The sequence below is a fragment of the Branchiostoma lanceolatum genome, chromosome 13 (assembly GCF_035083965.1).
Source record: "Branchiostoma lanceolatum isolate klBraLanc5 chromosome 13, klBraLanc5.hap2, whole genome shotgun sequence".
Taxonomy (NCBI): Eukaryota; Metazoa; Chordata; class Leptocardii; order Amphioxiformes; family Branchiostomatidae; genus Branchiostoma; species Branchiostoma lanceolatum.
The window spans coordinates 16,059,970-16,081,167 of NC_089734.1; the positions used below are offsets into that span (position 1 = coordinate 16,059,970).

General features: G+C 39.8%; 1 protein-coding gene across 1 annotated transcript in view; it reads left to right on the top strand.

The window, feature by feature from the left end:
* LOC136447718 (E3 ubiquitin-protein ligase rnf213-alpha-like) overlaps positions 1-18,378 on the top strand; it is a 28,357-nt gene extending 9,979 nt beyond the window's left edge. Inside the window, exons 15-45 of the mRNA XM_066446761.1 lie at positions 200-344; positions 540-865; positions 1,895-2,076; positions 2,750-2,953; positions 3,079-3,284; positions 3,940-4,039; positions 4,310-4,410; positions 4,797-4,979; positions 5,734-5,985; positions 6,160-6,271; positions 6,555-6,965; positions 7,128-7,244; positions 7,450-7,560; positions 7,708-7,761; positions 9,647-9,841; positions 10,252-10,333; positions 10,591-10,625; positions 10,768-10,865; positions 11,195-11,345; positions 11,773-11,941; positions 12,262-12,353; positions 12,691-12,933; positions 13,100-13,241; positions 13,403-13,486; positions 13,683-13,869; positions 14,136-14,340; positions 14,650-14,724; positions 15,045-15,242; positions 16,012-16,101; positions 16,324-16,490; positions 16,630-18,378. Of these exons, the coding sequence (XP_066302858.1) occupies positions 200-344; positions 540-865; positions 1,895-2,076; positions 2,750-2,953; positions 3,079-3,284; positions 3,940-4,039; positions 4,310-4,410; positions 4,797-4,979; positions 5,734-5,985; positions 6,160-6,271; positions 6,555-6,965; positions 7,128-7,244; positions 7,450-7,560; positions 7,708-7,761; positions 9,647-9,841; positions 10,252-10,333; positions 10,591-10,625; positions 10,768-10,865; positions 11,195-11,345; positions 11,773-11,941; positions 12,262-12,353; positions 12,691-12,933; positions 13,100-13,241; positions 13,403-13,486; positions 13,683-13,869; positions 14,136-14,340; positions 14,650-14,724; positions 15,045-15,242; positions 16,012-16,101; positions 16,324-16,490; positions 16,630-16,792 (4,880 nt within the window). The 3' untranslated portion in view covers positions 16,793-18,378. The remainder of the gene's footprint in view (positions 1-199; positions 345-539; positions 866-1,894; positions 2,077-2,749; positions 2,954-3,078; positions 3,285-3,939; positions 4,040-4,309; positions 4,411-4,796; positions 4,980-5,733; positions 5,986-6,159; positions 6,272-6,554; positions 6,966-7,127; positions 7,245-7,449; positions 7,561-7,707; positions 7,762-9,646; positions 9,842-10,251; positions 10,334-10,590; positions 10,626-10,767; positions 10,866-11,194; positions 11,346-11,772; positions 11,942-12,261; positions 12,354-12,690; positions 12,934-13,099; positions 13,242-13,402; positions 13,487-13,682; positions 13,870-14,135; positions 14,341-14,649; positions 14,725-15,044; positions 15,243-16,011; positions 16,102-16,323; positions 16,491-16,629) is intronic.
* Positions 18,379-21,198: the final 2,820 nt, after the last annotated feature.

The following is a 21,198-nucleotide window of genomic DNA, read 5'->3' on the forward strand; positions in this document are numbered from 1 at the left end:
GTTGCTCCATGATGGTCGATATACAATGGGATAGTGTTATCTAAACTCACTATGGATAGAAATCAGAAAAAAGTTGATTTTGAATATATGACTTTCAGCGCCCTAATATTGCTTAGGTTGCCTTTAATTATGCAAATTAGTTGTAAATGTATTAAAAACCGCTGCTATTTGTAGAATGATCACTATTTCTTAACAACAGGTCAGCTGACGTTTGCTGAAGTGCTGAAGGCCAGACTAGCACTTTTGGTGAAAGAGCAAGAAGACTCTCAATTAAATAAGGGAGCAAATTGGCTTTCGCAGAAAGCAGCGACGTCCAGAGCTGTTCGTCAAGCAGGAACATTAAGGTATGGTGTATCTGTGTCCTTTTTTTATATTTTATTTTATTCAGCTGTCCCAGAGCTGTTCCGGAGTAAAAACATAGCTATTATAGCTTTTTCCATTTCGTTATGTATCACATGAATCATCTTACAATGGCAGCGCACAGCACACAACCTGTGATTGTTTACTCGATATTGTTTATTTGTGTTTTATTTCTTCAGACGGTCGGCATGGGTCCATCTGCTGTCTGTTGTATCCCCCTTGGTGGCGGAGATAATTGCGTTGTTTGACAGGAACTCAAATTTGGATCTACTCAAGACAGGTGAAGGATGGCTACATCAGTTTTGGCTTGAGATCGCAGCCAATACCAAGGCAATTCGTCTCCATTATGAAGACTGCCTCTCTCCAAAGAAACGTGCTGTCCGTGAGACTGTATCTGTCCAGACGTCAGGGTACGGAGGCCAAGTATTCAAGTGCCAGCTCCCATTTTCCTGGCTAATCAAAGAGTTGGTTGACAAGCTGTGGCAAGAGGCCAAAGCAATGACAGGTATGCGATTATTCTTCCGTATATCATATGTTCCACTTTTGACAGTATAACATTATATCCTAATCTAACAAATCATTTGCAGTCAAGCCTGCCCGAGCGACCCCAAACACGACCGCGAACATTGCGCAATCCCTCCCAATGACGAAGTCCTTGCACTTTGGGTTCGGTATAAACATACAGCCTTCTAAACGATTACATAATACCAAGAACCAGTTGGCGTTAAAAGGGCCAATTTGTTTTATTTGCATTAAAAATGTGTATGTGTAGTACTAATCATATATAAGTACCGCGGAAAATGACTTTGCAGCAGGCAAATATATCGGCGAGTCGACACAAGCTGGTTTTATGGGAGCAGACTCAATCTTCGTTTCGGTTAAAATGTAGCGTACCGTATTTCAAAATCACAGCGCTTCTGTTTATGACGATCAACACCCTCCAGTTAGTGATGATAATCATTTTTTTTTTCTATTTTCGATTTTCTAGCCATGTATCTCAACGTTGTTCATTCTGCTTTCCTATTTTCTTTCGTTGCGGCACCAACTCTTGTCGGCAGCAGCAATTTCACGACCTTTTGCAGCATTTTGCAAGGTGCGAATCGTCATAAGGCATCGTATCATTGATGGAAATTCGCATACATTTTGGGATCGGAAAAATGTTTTTACAATCTATTTATAGCTACCAGTCAATAAGAATTGAACATACTGACAGTTATGCTGTCGTTAAGTCTAAAATTACACAATTTCCATCCTTCTTTGTCGATATCATATAACATTTTACATTTATCAAACATCTTGACTTTGAAACCATTATGTCTCGGCCACGTTGTGATTCGATCTTCTTCAGGCCGACCAGTTTTCTATGCGAACACTTTTTACCTGGTTCCCTGGCTGGTTGCTTTGGGATGTTTTGGCTGTATATGCCAGAATTCACTTGAACAAATTAAAGAGTAGCAAAACATTTAGCGTACAACATGAATGGCAGCTAGTGGAAACTTAAAGTGCATACTGAGTACTGTTATCCTCCTCGCAGAATACACGTCGGAGCAAATTGAAGAGGTACTTCGCAATACATTTGATGAGACTGAGCTTGGTCGACAGCTTAGCAAAACGACAAAATCGTGTCGAGATCCCGCGGAGGTTGTGGTGGCATACATACATGACTATGTGTGGATGACACACAAGATCACTACAGGTTCAGAGGTGGAGGTCAAGGTAAGCCTAAAATCATTATCAGATGTACTCAGAGCAGGGGCAGTTTGGACATTCCGTTTTTCAAATGATTCTACTAAATTTATTCTGCAACTTTTCATGCTTTTTCAGTAAATTATCTAATCATCTTCTGTTCTTGCCGCCGCCACAAGACGGGGGTTTTGTTACCTGCGCGAAGGAGATTAAACTTCTATGGGGGTGCTGTAATTGTGTGTGTGTGTGTGTGTGTGTACGTGTGTGTGTGTGTGTGTGTGTGTGTGTGTGTGTGCGTGTGTGTGTGTGTGTGTGTGTGTGTATGTGTTTGCAGCTATAAATGCAGTTTGTCCTTTGGATGAATTTGTTTGAATTTTGGCATGACGGTAGTTATTGAGTTCCCCATGCTAGAATAGCTTTTGTTTATATACCTTGAATACTTTCTGTTATTTGGGTGGAGAAGATTATGAACTGATATGATTTATGCAAATGAGAACCTTATTTACATAATCGATGAGAAACACTCATTATACATCATTTGAAAAGGTTAAAATCATTTGGCAAGGGATGAGAGCTTTATCTAAGACTAATTTTACTGTTTGTTTTCATAGCTTTACATTTTGCTGATTTAAAACACTAAGCACCATTCATATGTTCAATATAATATAGTCGTTGACGTTGGTTCTATCCATCTACCTTACAGCTCATCTGTAGAGCAGTGGAACATGAGGTATTGTCCATGGTGAGACAGAAGCAGGAGACTCCACTGGCACCCCATTTCACAGACGTAGCCATTGACGATGGGCTGCGGGGTTATTTGTCCCGTTTCTCACAGCTCATACAATATTGGCCAGACAATGATCAGCTTTCTGCTCTTGAGAATGTCTGTCGTGACCGTCCAAACATAGTAAGTTACTTAGGACGTAGGCCAACCTGCTAAGTACATATTATTGAATTTGCCAGGTATAGATGCAAAGAAACCATGGCCAATGATAAAGAGGTTTTCCGTACTTATCATATTTGTTTTCTCAGAAACTCGACGTTGCGGCGCTGCGCTTCGCACTCGAGAAACTGTCTCAAGAACTCTTGCAGTTAACAACCTCAAATGGCCAACAACAATGGGGATCCAAACTGCAGTCAATTTGTTTCCTGGCGGGGGAACTTTTTGCAGCATACAGCGTTAACTCATCTAAACAAGAACCGGAAGGCCAGATCCAGCACTCCATTCTCGATTGCAAGTAAGTACCTGTCATTAATTGGTCACTTCTCAGTGTCCCCTAAAGACACAAAGTCTTTCCTTTTTGGTTTATTGCGAGTTTCTCGCTGAATATCTCAGTGTAGATATTTGAGTTCATCAATGATCACTGATCCTACCGGTAGTGATCGCGATCGCTGGGAATATGTTGGGGTGGTATCCCATTGATGATCCTGAATTTCTAGTCAATTAAGTGATCGAATGTTAAAATGAATCAAAGTTGAAAAAAAGAATAGCTACGTGCACAGATCAGCCTTTGACCTACATCTCTACCGGTAGAACCGACGATTGTACAGGCAGAGACCCTGAACGCGATCACCGTCGACAAACATTTCGATCGGGATCTGCACTGGTAAAATCAGCGCTAGCGATTCAGAGAGATTGCATTCTAATATTATTACATCAGTTTATTTGATCAACATTATTTTGCTTACATGTTTTTGTAAGGCTATGTATTGTAACTCAACAATGTCAATCGGCACGGATGTGTTAATCTTCCCCTTTTGCTTCTCCGTATATCTAATTACCATGGAGAATCAAAAAGCCCTACTCCCTCTGATTGTCCCCTGCTTTTTTTGCTGTCCATGAATCTTCCATGGATAGATGCTAAATAACAAAATGTTAATTCTATGCCTTAGATGTCTACTGGTACGCCTACAAGCTGTGAAGATGTACTTTGACTATGAATGCACATCAGACCAAGCATTACCAATGAAAACGGTTGAACGGATTTTGAAGGTGAGCGTTGCTGTAAGCTTCTAGTGCATAATCACATAGCTGTCGTTTCATGCATACTATACTTAGACCACCTTTACACATTGATAGCGATTCATACTCTGTAACAAAAATCTAGGGGACCCCCTTTGCAAAACAGTCGTGTGAAAGAAAGGCGTGGCCGAAATACTCCGAACAGACCGAAATCGAATGCATGTCTATGTCGTGGGCTTTTAAGACGAAAAGACATCTAATCAAGGATGTAAATCTTATCTATCATTGACGCTGTTCTAGTACCTGGGAGACGAGCCAAACTTCAAGACAAAGCCAACTATGACGGATCTGGAAAAATTCATTGTCACAAAGAACAAGAGAGAAGCTTACAAAGTTTTTGCGTAAGTAATCTTCGTATACGTATCCATATACTTGAGAATCTTCGTTTTCGGCTTCTGTTTTTTAATTCCCATGTCTTCTCAGAGAAAGTCACTTCAAAGGGGGTTAAATTCCTCCCAAGACTACCAATTACATCCATGCCATTGGCAAATACTAATGTTGTGGTGCATTTTTCGTAAGTGAGAAAATAAAGGAAACGATGATGGTTTCCGCAGCTTGGCGCATATCATGATATCAAGTCGTGAAGACTGGTGACAGACATTTTTATAAGAACAAGGCTAAGGAAAAATTTCAACCGAGTCCATCTTTGCTATCGGTAAAGCTTTCATTTTACAGACTACGTTCTGTGTTTTGCACATTGTAAATAATGTGTTGTTTTCTTTTGAAGTGCAAATACATCAATTTGTTGTGGTTGTAAGGACGAATTGAGCCAGCCAGTCGTGCTACCGTGCAATCATGTATGCGACAAGGGCTGCCTTGAAGACTGGTTCAGGTCTGGCAAAAGGACGTGCCCAAACTGTACCAAGCCTTTGCCGAAAGACTTTCATCCTGAAGTGACCTTTGAATCTCAGTAAGTTTTTTTTGGTGTTTTTTGGCCTCATTTCAAGGCAAACCCTCGCCAGTTATGTCTGCTTTCTCATCTTACTTAGTGAAGGTAGCAAATATGTTAATACTTCATACGGTCATATTGTATTAAGTTCTATCATTTGATAAATACTCTTTGACTGCTTGCGAACTAGGTGATCAGTGGAAAGGTATCGACCCTTTCTTGGTGATGAATGAAATTTAGAAGCCAAGTAGTCAAAGCTGTGAATCAGTCTTTACTTATAAGTCAATTGCTTTCACCGTGTTATTTGTATTGTTTCAGCATTTCAACATTTTATATTCAATACAATTAATGATTGGACATTTTTAAATAATATGCAGCGCCATTTTGTACAGAGAAGTCCGGTGTGTCATGACACAAAACTGCACGAAATGGCCTCGGATCCTGACGTATCCTGAAGTATCCTGACGTGATCCGGAACCTAAGATCCGGAAGAATCCGAACGGATCCGGGGCCGTATATTTCTCCATAACATTACATTACATACTTACACAACTCAAATATGCAAGTGGTGCCTTGAGTCTCAATATTTGGATGCCCATTAGCCTACCGAGAAATATACGGCACCAGATCCGTTCGGATTCTTCCAGATCTTAGGTTCCAGATTACGTCAGGATACGTTAGGATCCGAGGCCATTTCGTGCAGTGCAAACTCGGCTTGCCTTGTTTTAGACTGTTAAATGCATCTTGAAACATGATGATGTCTCTGCTCCCTTAGGAAAGCACTTGAGAAATACCGGTTATCCAGACGTCGTAGCAATGCGTTTTTTATGGAGGTCGTGTCGAAGTTCTGCTTTGCTGATGATGAACCACCACAACAGGAGGTTATTGACATGCTTCTCGGATATATTGTGAGAAAAGAAGATGCGACCCAGGCCGGAACGAAGGGCTTCTCCCCGTTTGCGGACGAAGGTGTCGATCGTACACCTGTTATTCGGTCGTTCCTGCTACAGCTGCTTCTTCGCTTCAAGTACGACAACTTTGTGTCATTGTCGTTAAGTATTTTACATTTGAAAACTTTACGGCATAGACACAAAATCTCACTAATGAGTGCCTGTCTACTTCGTCGTGTATTTCCAATTTCTGGCTAGCTCCAAATTCATTGCATGATTTCATTTCAAATCCTAATTTAATTTCTTTCCAGGTTTGGTGACGTGTGTGCACATTTGGAGACATATTTTGAAGGGGCTCAACGTTTCGCTGGAAGCATGAAAGATGCTATTGAAGTCTGCATCATGTTTTTGCAGTGCATGGAGGTACTTCTATACGCATTTGCTACTACGTTGTTCAAATGCAATTGTTATGCGAATTGGCATATTTACTATCAGCGCGGTATAAGCAAAATAAGCCTTACCAAGCAAACATATTTTGCTCTCAGAATCTAATCAGGAATAATGATGTACCAAATGCTGCATGCATTACAATTATTAACATGATTTGATCCTCTCAGGAAATACACCTGATCAAACTACGTTAATTTTTACACATATCGACATCCACATTCCAAAGAGATATAATTTCATTGATGTTTTGTCACAGAATGCCTTGACCGGTAAAGTAGACCGTCTGCCTGACCAACAAGGTCGTCTCATAGAGCTGGCTGCCAGTCAACTGGACAAAGCAGCGAAACGCTATAAGGGGTTTCCAAGCAGCGGAAATGAAAGCATACCCCTAATGGTACAGTTGGATACAATAGCCTCAATCCGATTCGGGCTTTCTGTTGCATGTGACCAAATGCACAGTCAGGTCAATCAACCACCAGAGGGTGTCATCGGCGAATTGTTCGAGAATGTTCAAACACTCTTCGGAGTTTTTGAAGCAGTGACAAGGTGGCCAGTATTGTTCATTCCGAAGTATCTGCGCGGGCGACACGGCCTGGACACACTTTTGTCTATAGGGCAGTCCCAAGAAACACAGTGGTTCCTGCCTGATGAAATGCGTGGCAATCAGGTGAGACACAAACTACTAGTAATGACTTGGTCAATAACTCTTATTTACATGATCGTTAAAGAGCTCAAAACTATCTACCTCCATACATTGATGAGGAACCCATTTGTTAGGCTGGAGTCAATGATATGAATGGTGAATTCTTCTCTTGTTACGTCCATTCAGGAAGAAGTTGTCCAGGATCGTTTTGTTGTCTGTGGAGAAGCATACCACCGCATAAGGGAGGCGACATCAAATGCAATCCTCTTCCGCGACATCAAACAGCTCGTCAATACTCTTCAAGTATGCTCTATTTGTTTCTCTATTCTTGTACGCTCTATTTTCTTCAAAAAACAAACAAACATGGCACTGCTGCACATTCTTATGTAGAGCGTCGATTTTTGTTCGGCAAAGGTTCCACAGCGTATGAAAGTGAATACATGAAGGGTTTAATAATTGTCATGTCGATGATAAAAAAACTCCCTAAAACAATGCCCTTTCCCATTAGGAACCTGACATTCCCCAACGAGTCAAAGAAACCCTGACACCGCTCGCTATCTACACGGAGGTGACATTGGCGAGAGTCTCTGCAAAGCAGAACCAAAATGCTATTCATCAGGTAACTTTATGTAATACGTCTCCGGTACCTCAACACGTGTGTACTTGAAAGTCATTTGTTCGCTTGAATTATTATATCGATATCTTCAATAATTGTATTGTCGAATAAGCCGTAGTGACTATGATTATCTTATTGCATCCCATTTAGGCTCAGCAGATATTGGAACAGTTTTCACGATCTACAGATGCTATCAGAAACAAGGTACACTGGTTGGATGAGTGCTAGTGAAAAGATAATTGCGGGATGTACACTCAGATGTACTAATTCTTTTCTTAAGTCTTCCGTGTTGCAATTTTGTCCAATGTTAAGCTATGTTACCTATGCAACTAGCATGATTAGTCAATGAAAGGCTATTACACTTTTTTTGGAAGGACTATATCTAGTAGCTTAACCCTATCTAGACTGGCCTAAGAGTGCCTACACCAACTTTGAAATTGTAAAACGGCCAACTGACGTATGCTAGGACTACCAAACTTTGTGACTTTTCCTAAACTTTTGTAAGCAACAATATCATGGTACAAATATAAGTTTGTCGTTTTTTCGTGTTGCCATGGCAACGGGTATCCGACAGGCATTCTATACAAAATCCACTAATTTCGGTTTAAACAATGATGTTTCTAATGTTTTCCTGCTTCACCACACTGGTTTTCCTACATTTTTTCACGTCAACTAAATGTAATTTTCATGATTTGATATTCATATATTATGCTAATTTGATGGCGTCATTGGTCAAAATCCGAGATGGTGAATCATATCATTAGTTTAGGTATTAACTGGCTTTTTCACCTTCAAATGAGTCACTACCTGGTATTTCATTAACCAGTCGTTTCTAGTCTTTTTTTATTGTGTTTCGGAGTCATAAGTGAAAGAAATGTATTTTCAAAAAGTTCAAAATGTGATCACTAACAACATATGATGTCATTCTTTGACGTCATTTTGACGTCAGATATCATGGCATACCTAAACATTAATAAGACACACTGTTTTCTTTAATACCTTTAGATATTACGGGTATTCCCTATTTAGCCAATAAAATCACATCGATGACGTCATGATTACGTCATATTACGTCATAAAGACATTAAAGTTAGAGGAATTATAAATTATCACGTGTACATTACTCCCTGCAAATTTAGTGATCATACACAGTAGCATTTGGAAGTTACGAGGGGGGGGGAATGATATCCAAATAAAGCCCAGTCTAGGTAGGGTTAAGGCTAGGTTACACAGCTCAGCAGCAGTTCGGGAGCAGTCTGACCAGTTTTTAGGCCACGCCTATTTCTGGCGTCGAACAACTCTTAACCAGTCAATCAATTATTGATATTAAATCATAAAAGTTATAGTGAATTACATAAGATGGAATTGACATAAACAAAATAAGTGCAGTTTAAAAAGAACACCCGAAAATTACATTGTTAAATCCAAAATTGGGGACTTTTTCCAAATATGACTTTCAGAAACCGGTTGCCATAGCAACATGAAAACATTTATTAGTTATTCTAATGATACCAAATTGTTGCCAACGAAATTATTGCAAAAGTGATTAATTTTGGTTGTTCTAGCGTAAGACATTCCGATCCTATATGACATCAAGTGATGGCGCATGCCTCAAAAGAGCCCGCTTTTCTGAATAGCGTTAGTTGCAAAAGACGATGTTCCCTCTCTTTTCATAAATTATGATAATAAGCAGAAATTATCCACTCCTAATTATGCCAAACTGTCCCTTATAGATATTTATCAATGGAACTTTAATTACATACAAATCACCAAAACAGTCACCAAAAATGCTGTATTTGTAGAAAACATTGTGGGGTCAGTTTATTTTGCCAGTGTTTCTGACGTATTCAAGGTTCAAATTTTCTACTGACTTACTCCCGAAAACCGACTCCTGCCAACCGAGCCGAACAACAGCCGACCGAGCCAAACAACAGCCGACCACAGCCGTCTTAGCTCCCGAATCACTCCTAATCATGGTCGGGGACGGTCGGGAGGCCATGTTTGATTATGTGTATCCTGGGCTTTATGTAGATGTCATTTTTACGTTTGAATGATATTCCCATACTTGTATGTCACTTGCTAACGCTAGGAGCTAATTGAGCGATTAATCATGAACAACAATGGTGGACTTTGCACGAGGCTTGCATTTGAACCCAACCAACCTCCGCGACAGCGAAGTGTGTCGGCGCTCCTTATTCACGTAGGTGCTGTGCTGGCAACATGTCCAAAGAATGCACTGTTGGAACCTCTGAAAGCTCTAGATGGAGCTCCCCATACGGTGATGGTATGGTATCTTCCTTCTATCTTAGCAATATAGGCTATTAGATTACATGCGTGACAAGATTAGCATAGGTAAGGGAGCGATAACATCACAATTATCTATTTCGTTAAAAAGTTGAAAAAAAGGTTGCCATAGTTGTTCTGTTACTTGTAATCTACAAAACTGATTGCCACTCTACTCAAACAACGGTGTATTAGTCCCATCGTTCTGACTTCAACTGCGATGATATTGATTTTACGCACAAGCCTACAAGACTGATCATAGCATAACTAGCTATTTTTTTTCAATTTGGCATTGAATTTATTACTGCATCTCTATTGCGATAATTCAAGCACACTGATATCTGAAATTGAAATATGAGCTAACCCCCCTATAAAGTACATCGTAAATTCGATCTCGTTTGTTGGGGATAGAAACACTACCTGCCGACAATGCCCGAGGACCCCCTTCCAGAACTCCGGGAGGCTTTTCAAAATCAGGAAGTTAGGTGGTATGGTAAGTGCTAGCATGCTGTGGTAAAGAATTTTACAGAAATAGTTCGATTATATTCCATTTGCTTCTTGCCTTGACCTAATTTGTCTACCGTTCACCAAAAATAATTTCGAAAAATTTTGGAAAAAAAAATATGTAATTCAAATTCTGGCTGAACTTATACAGTCAAAAATTATACAACCAACGGATGTTTTAGATATCACCCCGGGATTACATGGAAAATCTGTGTATTTACGACTTATACCTTCCTTTTTGCATAGAATGTCCTAGCGGTCATCCTTATCTCATCGGAGACGTACGTATTCTCATTGTTTCCATCCGATTTTATTGATAGTTTTCTTGTGAGTGCAACACTGCCTTTTTTTCTTTAATTCTTCACAGCGACATCTTATATACCCTTGTCATTACTTATTTTGTATGTTTTGTAACTATCTTAGTGCATGAGGCCTTACTATGTAGGGAAATGTCATTGTGGAAAAGCCATTGGAGGCCGCAGGCATGAACTCCTTCAGGGAAATCGTAAGCTTGGAAGATGGTATGTATAATCTAAATGTATGCGCATGTTTGTGTGTTTGTTTGTTTGTATGTATGTGTGTGTGTGTTTGTGTGTGCGTGCGTGCGTGCACGTGTGTACGTTTGCGTTCATGTGTGTGTATGCGAGTGCCTGTGTACGCGTATGCCTGCGTTTGTACGCGTGCGCTTGTGTGTAAATATATGTTGATGTCCTGGACATTTGGACGTTTTTGTTCCTTTCTTGCGAAAGATGTATTCTGATGTTGGTTTACTTCAAGTAGTATCACCACTTGTCGCCGTAGAAATGTTAATTTTAGCAAGGAAAAAACTGATTTGTCATATTTTTACCAGCGGTGATGATACATCTTCTGGGCACATCATCGGCGATGTTCAAGCCAGACAAGACCCAGCCCCGGAGAGGCAACTATCTAGATTGGCAACTGTCATTACCCGCCTTGTCCTACATGCAGCCATGCTTAGTGGTGCAAATAAAAACGATCAGGTGACATCATGCAGAATGGTTTCTTAAATAGAATGTGAATGTAAAACAAGTAAGTTATCTGTTATCAAATTAACGACAACATTTTTGTATAATTACCACCATAGGATAGGGTTACAATATCTCCTGCAAACCTATAAAGCAGTTATTTTTAGAATGTGCATTGATTACAGTTACTTTCATACATACCAATAACGGAAATGCAAATTAGTAAATATTTCAACTGGCTCACTTCGAGTAACTCACACATTTCCATCCACACTTGTGTAAAGGACACACTTTTTCAAATGAGCTAGTTTAAAAGTGGAAATAGTCAATTAGATATAAAGATGTAAAAATATGTGCAATATCAGCTTCCATAATACGTACCAGAACTTGGTAGAGAGGCAGCCTTAGTATGTGACAAAGTCTTCTTTTTTTCAATAAAAAGCCGTTCACCAACTTCATCCGACCGGTACCGACTGACGTCACTGACTTCCTCTGGCGCCACCTCAATCGTGACCTTGATGACCTGGTAAGCGTCCTTGGCCGCAGCATTGATGACGCCACGTTGCTGGTTCACATTCTGCTCACTCATATGTCTCACAGCGGCAATGCAGGTAAGTGTTGACCGACCACTGCACGAAATGGCCTCGTATCCCGGCGTATACGTACAGGGATTCCTCCGGAAATATTCCATATCCCGGTGCGGATTTAGCGTTCCGTTAAAAACTAACGGAAACGCTAAATCCGCACCGGGATATGGAATATTTCCGGAGGAATCCCTGTACGTATACGCCGGGATACGAGGCCATTTCGTGCAGTGGACGAAGCGGTCTACTCTTCAAATCGAGAGCTTTTATTGTGTGAATGTTTACATTCTTGAGCTTTAGCAAACTCGTTGCATTCCGTTTGGTCTGATGTTCTGTTCCATTACTAGTTGGAGTCTGGAATGTTTCGTGGACATCAACGCATGGTCGCAAGAACTGGGAGAAAGCCTTCAACGACCATTTCATCGAACCACTTCTTCAGGTGCAATTTTCTCACTACTATATTATATTTTATTCTAATGAGGTAGTATATAACTGAGGAAATGTAAGTACAAGTTACCAAACAACAGATGGGACCGTATCAGAACACTGATGAACTAGAACTTAATCCTCGGTAATCTTGTGTTAATTGTTGATTATCTTGGGACAATGATCACGTGTCTCTCTATGCTATGAAACTTTTGTAGACATACCCCCACCTTATTTCCGGTAATCGTCCTTTTATTGCATTGTTATTCTCTACGTATCATGTTATTAGATACTGTTATTCTTGAGAGATGCAGTGCATTTGAACTGTATATATATATATATTGTCAAAGGACCTGGACAACAGACTCCAGCAGGCAAATCAACTTGTTGACGATGACCACCGCCGTAGAAACTCACCATTCTATCGCTTTCTACGCGAGGAAACAACTCATACCGATAAATTGTCGCTGGCAAATGTCATCGAGCTCCCGGAGATGTGGCAATATCGACACAGTGTGAGCTTGGAGCACATGTCCCGCTGCTTGGTTCAACATCAAACGAAATCTCCCATGCTGAAGATGTTTTTGGACAATGTAGGTTACAGTTCATACACATCTATCGATTGTTTTTATGTCATTTATTTCATTATACTACGAATCAATGTTGGCGACGATTACTGTAAACATCTTTAAACTTTCTGTCTGATGTCGTGACTCCCGGATAATTTACCATTATTTCTCCCACTCCTCAATTATGTAGGCCATTATTCTGTCAGCCATGCGCCACTTACCAGACATGATCCATCTAATCACACTCCTGAGGACTAGATATCATCGCAACATCGACCAAACAGAGGCATTAACGATGAAGATTGCTGATTTTCTGAAGAGCCTTCACAACGGTAATTCTAAACTATTTGCAAAGACCTATTACCAACCTTGATCTTGAAGTAAAGGATTTGAGATATGGAGGAAAAATGTTATTTTTTGTCATTGCATTGTCATTTGAATTCAGTCACGTTCAGGAAAATATGTTTTGTGTTTTCCTGTATTATCACTGTAGGGCAACAAAGGAACGAATGTGATACGCTGGTGAAACGTTTCGGTAGTGTATGGACCAACATCCGAGCATTGCTACTTCAGCAAGGTATTGTATTACCGTAACAGATTTCCTCCGTTACAGTAATATCTATATCCGTTATTTCAACACCTCGTGTTAAGGTCCGATTAACGTTACCTGATTCATATAAATTTCAAACAACATTCAAACAGGAGCAGACTGGAGCAGGCAACAATACATAACACTGCTATCATCATCGTTGTTGTTGATGTTTTAATTCCAGATAACATACTTCGTGTCGACAATATTGATCCAGTCATCGATGCTCAATCCACAAGTTTGTACCACCTACTGCCAATAAAAGAGGATGCAACCGTATTGTCCTGCATGACGGCTGTTGTTCTGTTTCTTGTAAGAAAGAACAACGAGTTCCTTGACATTTACCGGAGATACACTGGTGTCCAGGATGAGTATGTTGAGTTCTATATTAACGTTTTCATGGCACATCATTGGATAAAACCAATGGGAGATTTATTTGCCACTGTTCAACATATAGCTAAACTAAACCATCAAGAGACTTTTCTTATAAAAACAGTACATTACAGGAAAACACATAATGAAAAACGACGATAACAAGTATAACTCTACCAAAGCGTACGTTCCATGGATAATCCGTCCACTTGACTTACGTGAACGCTAATGTCTTCGAAATAACTTGATCAACGTTAATTTCTAGTGGCAACATCAAATGCTGGACTGACATCACCATAGGCAACGTGGTGTCATGTGACCTCGCCAGGGATATCATGCCATTGGTTCTCAGCCACTGCAACTACTCCCTAGAAATAGGGAAAGGGACTCAAGTCGGATACGACTTTGAGGCACTGGAAAAGCAGCTTATTGACCGCTTTTTGTGTGGAAAGTTCAAAATTCAGGAAAAGGTAGGTTTACAGTGGTATTCCACTAATCATCTACGACAACTATCTATGACCTAATTACATTCTATTGTGCAATAAGGAGGGACAGAAAGTGTGAGAGAGACAGGCGGGAGAGAGGTACAACGTCGTTTTTAGCAGCAAAGTTTTGGTTCCAGCAAATTGTAATCCGTTTAAATCAATAATCTGTGAGACCTTATAAGTACATGTATGTAATCCTTCTTACATGCCCCCTTTTGTGACTATAAAAACTGGGTTGATTCAAGAATTCTGCAATGGTGACAAACATTTTTTTCATTGATTTTTTCCATATAGTTCGAGGCTTTCCAGTTCCGCCAGGAAGCTAGAGATGTCGCCATGTTCTCTGCGGTACGGAAGCAAATTCCACAGGTAATGCCAATTAAACAATCTTTCATCATCTAGTTCTCTTCAAATACGTCTTAAATGTAGAAGTTATGACAGATATGATAAAGATAACAAGATGAAAAGGAGCTATGTCCTGGTACTTCATACTGACATGTTACTGGACATTTTGCGAGACACCTTTTGAAAATTAGAATTGATTTAACTTTTTCAAGTTCCAAGTATCCAAATGCACATTTTTATATAGTGACCAGTTTATATCAAGATCATTAGCATGCCGGTCTGTGATTTTGCAAATGTTAGTCAGCATTACAAGGATTACATTTAAATTGTATGTTCATGCACAGGAGACCATCGGCATTTCAGTACAACAGCAGATTGTGTTGGAGTCCACATCGCTTGAGCATGTATGTGTCTCATTGGCCGCCGTAGACATTGCCATTTTCTTCTTGGCATCGGCTGGTGGAGATGCAGATAAACTACTCGGTGAATATATCCACAGGGTTCTGCAGATGGGGAAAACCTCTCGCCTCCACAGTGACAAGGTTAGAATATAACTACGACTGTGAAACTATACATTTATAACTTGTATGAACCCCTTCATCAACATTACAAGTGATAACGCTTGGTTTTATTACGTTGTTTATAGACGCATGTCAGATTAACGTTTTTGCTATAAATTGTCAAATATTAAAGAACTGAAGCAACACCAGATTGGCCTGAGAAAGAAAAAGTTTATTCAAGCCTTTTCCAAAACAGAACGCCTCATGGCACAAAGGAACTACTAATAATATCATAGCAAAACTCTACCAGTTTAATTTCAAAGCGGAGCAGGGGTGGAGGTGGGTCAAATTATTCAAGCCAGGAAAAGAACCGACCCGGTCTTGTCAGAACTAAATAACACCGAATGTGTCGTGTGCAAAGGTCACGGGTTAAAGATACGTGGTGAAGGAGGGAGTAAGCAAATCTTTCATTGTAGCTGATTACAAAAAAAAATTGGAGAATTTTTTTCCCACATGTATAGACAGCATTTACGATTTCTGTTACCCTGTCCTTCCTTTTAAGCTACAATTGTACAGAATTTCATTAATGGCAAATGTTAAATATTCAACATGCTTTCAAATGATACATACCTTATTTCAAAACGATGTAATAATCTTAGCAGGAAACGTAACCTGGGCATCCTTATTTACGAATCTGTATTTGTTTTTTTTTCATTCATTCATAATAGTTTGTATAGCTATATCTGTGCATTTTGATTTATAAAATTATAAACTTAGTTGTTGAGTCGAATGATGTGTTACCTTTCCCTAGGCAAAAAACTACTGTCGCCTTAAACATGCTTTGTCGCTCTGGCAACTTCTGTCTGTTCAACGAGCACGCCTGTTGCTGATAAATAGTCAGGTAAGCAGTTGCTGTGCCCAAGAACAAGAATAAATATAGCGAAACTCAAACATTACGTTAAACTACTAATTTGGTGTAAAATTCTTCACGCATATGCCCATATCAAATCGATGCATTTGTACGGCATTGTTTGGACGCTGTATTTGCGAGGTATCAGGTTCTCTACGTATCACCTATATTTTTCAACTAAGAAAGCTCAGCAAATTTTCATTCCCTTTTCAGGATCCTTTCGACAATGTCGACCCCTCATACACAAAGCAGTTGGAGGAGGAACAGATAACTGCTCTCGAGAGCGTCATAAAGAACATGGATTCCATCACAGTGATTGCGGAGATGTACGAGTTTGTAGTCATTTCTGATGACAAGGAGAAAAGGAAACCCGAATGGAGGTATGTTAGCTACTACTTCTTCCTACATGGGATTGGTCCATCCGTTTTGTAAGAACTAGTGCCACAAAAAATCGGATCTGTACATTATTGGCTACTTGTCAACATACTTGCACGCTCAAAGAGTTTTATTGTTTTACAGTCTACGTGACACCCTTGCGAGTTATTTGGACGAGAAGGACGCTCCGGAAATCAATGGTTTCCTGTCTCACTTCCCGGAGACTATACTGGTGGAGCATGTCTGCCATAGTTGGCGTATACTTGCAAACTACATCCAGGAGGAGAGTTCGGCTGTTTCCGACTGAAATCGCCGCGAGACCATAGCAGCAACAAAGACAAGGCATTTGACAAGGCAATATATGGAATATCAGTTATTTAGAATATTGGAGATATTACAGAGATTGCTCGAAAGAAGTCAATTGATATTAGATTGAACCATCAACTGTTTTTCGAAAATTTACTCGTCTATTATGCAGCATGTTTGTGACAGTGATGCGATATTTTTTACAAGTAGAGTGGATTCGTTCGTCAGCTAAAAGCTATCTTGATACGATGAAAATATTAGACAAGCATTGACGAGATAGTCGTTGTGTATTAGCTTTGAGCAATGTCTCAAATAACCGAACACCGGTGTAATCTCAAAAGGTGCCAACAGATAAAGTCATATCAAATGGATCTTTAATCTGTAGATTGGATAATATTACCGGATGGAAAAATTAATACATTGTTAATAGGTATTTGCCATTTCATGATTTAATGTTGTTGTCGTTTTGCTTCTGTTATGTTTTTAGTTAATGGTAGTTGGTTTATTTTGTCATCTACTTTTTTTGTACCAGGAGTGTATGGCTAAACTTTTTATATTTTAGTGGATTCTTTTAATCATATGAAGGAATGATATTCTGCCAGTATACTGTTATAATAGTCGGCAAATTAATAAGTTTTGTACACGTTTTCCAAATGTGGAACAAAATCACAATATGTTAATCAATTTGACCTTTACCCTTTTCTATATTTTAGAAGGCATTGATCTTTTTTGTTTCAAGGGATTAAGCTCCAGAATGTTTTCTGCCTTGTTAAATGATTTGATTTTTGTTTTATCTTAGGCTATTTATGTTGATTAGCAACATGTGGTCAGCTAATAGATTTGATAATGAAAAAATGGCGGCGATAATTTTATTACACCTCTTGTTTGCAGTGACCCGTAGGGTGTGTGTAGTGGGTTTCATAGTACAGTATTCTGTTTGCCAGTTACAATGTGAAGTTAGATGATTGGCAATGTTACATGTAGGACCCGAGTTTTTTTAACTTCTTTGATCCGATCAGCAATCAACAATCAATAACCCTGTGTGTTATCCACTGCCTGTTGATTGTGTACGTGTGTTTTTTGATAATAATAGAGAGATTTAACTCCCATGTTGTAATAGATATGGTATGCCGATCATTATTAGGTGCACAGTTTGAGGCTTACAGAGATTTTCCCTCAACACGGCTACTAGTGCTAACGAACAAAGTAACGTACTCAAATGCAGGCAATTTTTCTGTACGATTAGTCTGTCCAGTCTTTCCATCGTAGTGCAGATTAAAAGACAACATCATCATGATTTTATCGATGACATCCTCTGGTAACACCAAAACTAATGCGAGCGGGCGAAAAAAAAATCCAGCAAAATAAATGCTGCCAAACCACAGGACTACAAAGCTGGTATTTCGAAATGAACCACAGAACACAGCGTATCAAGCAAGCAAAAAAGTCTTTATTTGTAGACCTTACATGTAGATTGTCATGTTCATCTAAGCAGACTCATCTCAAGTTATCGATGTTGAATACATGTATATGCACAAGAACATTGAATTTCAAAGAAGTACGCTATTAAAAGGTATTTGGCTCCATTGAATGTGGATGATATATGACTGATGAGAATATTTATATTAGGTCAATTTTAACATACATCGCAATAACATTAGACTACATATCAAGCATTCCATAGTTCACACTTACAAATCTCCGCTGTAAGACCTCAACACCGATGCCTCAACTCTTTTCCCATGTCTGTCATCGTTGCGAAAGAAACGTGTGAGAGTCACTCTGAATAGGTCTTCTCTAAAAATTGTCTTGACGATACTCGCTGGCCGTCGCGAGTCTCTCGTACACCAATGCAAACATAACATCCCCCTCGCCGACTTCGATGGCATATACCGATCCACAATTACGCCCCCAGTTTTCTTGTGAACTTTGATGCTGACGTATTTTGTGGTAGTACATGACAAGCTTTACGGGAAGCCGGCACAATGCTGGCCTTTTGCTGCAATATGAGTCGGCAAGTTGAATATGAATATGAACTTTATTAGCAACATTGCAGACGTACACAGCCTGAATTACTATGCCAATTTTCATCACCAGTACTACGAAGTTAAAAAGACTCTTATTGATCTATTTGATTGATCTACTAGTATCTTACAATATTTAAACGACAGCTATTGTAAAATGCATGGTACAGCGAAGATACATCAAAGACGAATGTGATTATCCTGGTGTGAACTACTCACTACATTTGAAATACTTGGGCACTGATGATTAGATCTAGATGGGCATGAAATGTGACACTGAGAGGCATTCCGTGTTTGCAATTGAGCCATATATAATGAGAAAAAATTGTGTTCACATAACACATAAAACGTTAACAACAATTGATATCAATTGTCTATAAACAGTTAACGAGCTGAACAGGTATCAGTCTTCGTCAAATTGCCATTTCTACACAGTATGGTTGTACAGCGATATTGCTTGATACAGGAAATATTTTTTCAGACGTTCAATTCTACATGCATGCAGGCAGTGTGAGGTGGTTACAGTTTCTCAGAGTTCTACCAGTCCGTTGTTGTCTGTCAGGTGAAGTTCAGGAGTTCCGTGGAGCCTCCCCAGAGGGTGATATTATTTTTAGAACAGGCGAAAAGCCGGAAGCCGCAGGGTGCCCTTGGTCATGCCTGAAAGCGAAAAAAAAACAGCCCGTCAACTATACGTGACGAGCCATTTTTGCCGATTTTGACCGTAGCATTACTCGTTACCCCTGCAGCAAACTCCACACTATTCACGGTGGTCTGTCACTAGGGTATTCTTTCCCGTTGCTACGCGCGTTCGACAAGGTATCGGGTTACACGAGGCAACATTTTGGCTAACGGCAAAACCTTTGTAAATAAACAATATATTGGGGCCGGAAAATCTTTCCAAAATAAAACGAAATTAGCGATTTTACAAACTTTGCATGTTGCAATTTTGTGCGGAATAACTGATTTTTCTATATTTTGCTCCCGAATACGTTAATTCTCTGGTTTTAGGGGGCCCGTTTTTCAGGCACACATCGCAAAGGCCAGGCTTCAAATATCAACGAATATCTCTTATTTTCATATTTTTCGTCGACCAGGAACAAAACGGAACTTTCTGTTTTGGGGAATTTTTTAAATTTCTGGTATAGTTGATATCGACAAATCTGTTGAAAAATGGCATTTTTTTACAATTTTCGCACTTAATTGCCCATAATTTAAAATCAAGGCCACAAACACAAACCTCGGGAAAACCATTACGGTCATTTTGAGCCATAAATAAGGTCAGTTTGACGCTTTTCGAAGCTGATTCTTTACGATGTTTGAACGCATGTAATGCCCCACGGATAAGGCGAGGGGGTAATTGACACGGGCGTAAATAATCCGTCTAATATCCAAGGTCAGCAAAAACGACGCCAGGAGCCTCGTTACATATGTTAGGTATCCACAACAAAGTCCCCGCATAGATATACTCTCCAGGAAACAGGTAAAATTCGTGAAAGAAGTAGTTTTTCTCCTGATGCGGGAAAGGGGCCCGACCGTGCTGGTTTGCAGCGAAGACATGCAATGACCGCAGGTTACCCCAGATCGAACGCGCGTTCAGATCGATTACGTCATTTCGAACATCATGGAACAGCGTTCGAATTCGGCTGGACATGGGAGTTTCTGAGCATGAATTTGACCACCGTGATTGTTCTTCCGACTTGTCACCATTCTCTGTTGAAATGAATATGATAAACTATATAGTAGAGTGGATTCATTCCTCAAGCTAACCGATATCTTTCACACCGCAGTCATCCCTCAGTAAGACATCTGAAGCCGCATAGTTCCTGTGTAGAACTTTTATTCAATCTAGTACCACGACCAGTTTCGCGTGACAGCTTCATCAAGTGTACAGACTAAATGACACAAGTACATGAGGTTCTCACTTTTATAGCTTTCCAGTGCGCATTGCACTCAGGTTGGTAACATGGTGACCTGGTGCATGAAACCCTAGAGGTCGTTGTGCTCTGACCCTAGTTAACCTACAACATGACGTCATCTATTGTTCTAGAACAATTATACGTGTCAAAAGGTTATGTTTACATATCGAGAATAAAGAGAGGTCCGTCTTTTCGATGTGTTGTCTTCTCCCTTGGTAAACTAATTATATCTTTTAAGTTTCCTGTACAGGTTTAGGAGCTTTGTAGTATGTGTAGTCAAAAGTGCCATAAAATCATTTTACATCATCATGGTATCGCCAGTCATCGCCTCGCCATGAGCACCCATGCATGTTGACATTGATTGGTGCACACGCACAGACACACACGCACACACACACACACACACACACACACACACACACACACACGTGCACACGCACAGACACACACGCACACACACACACACA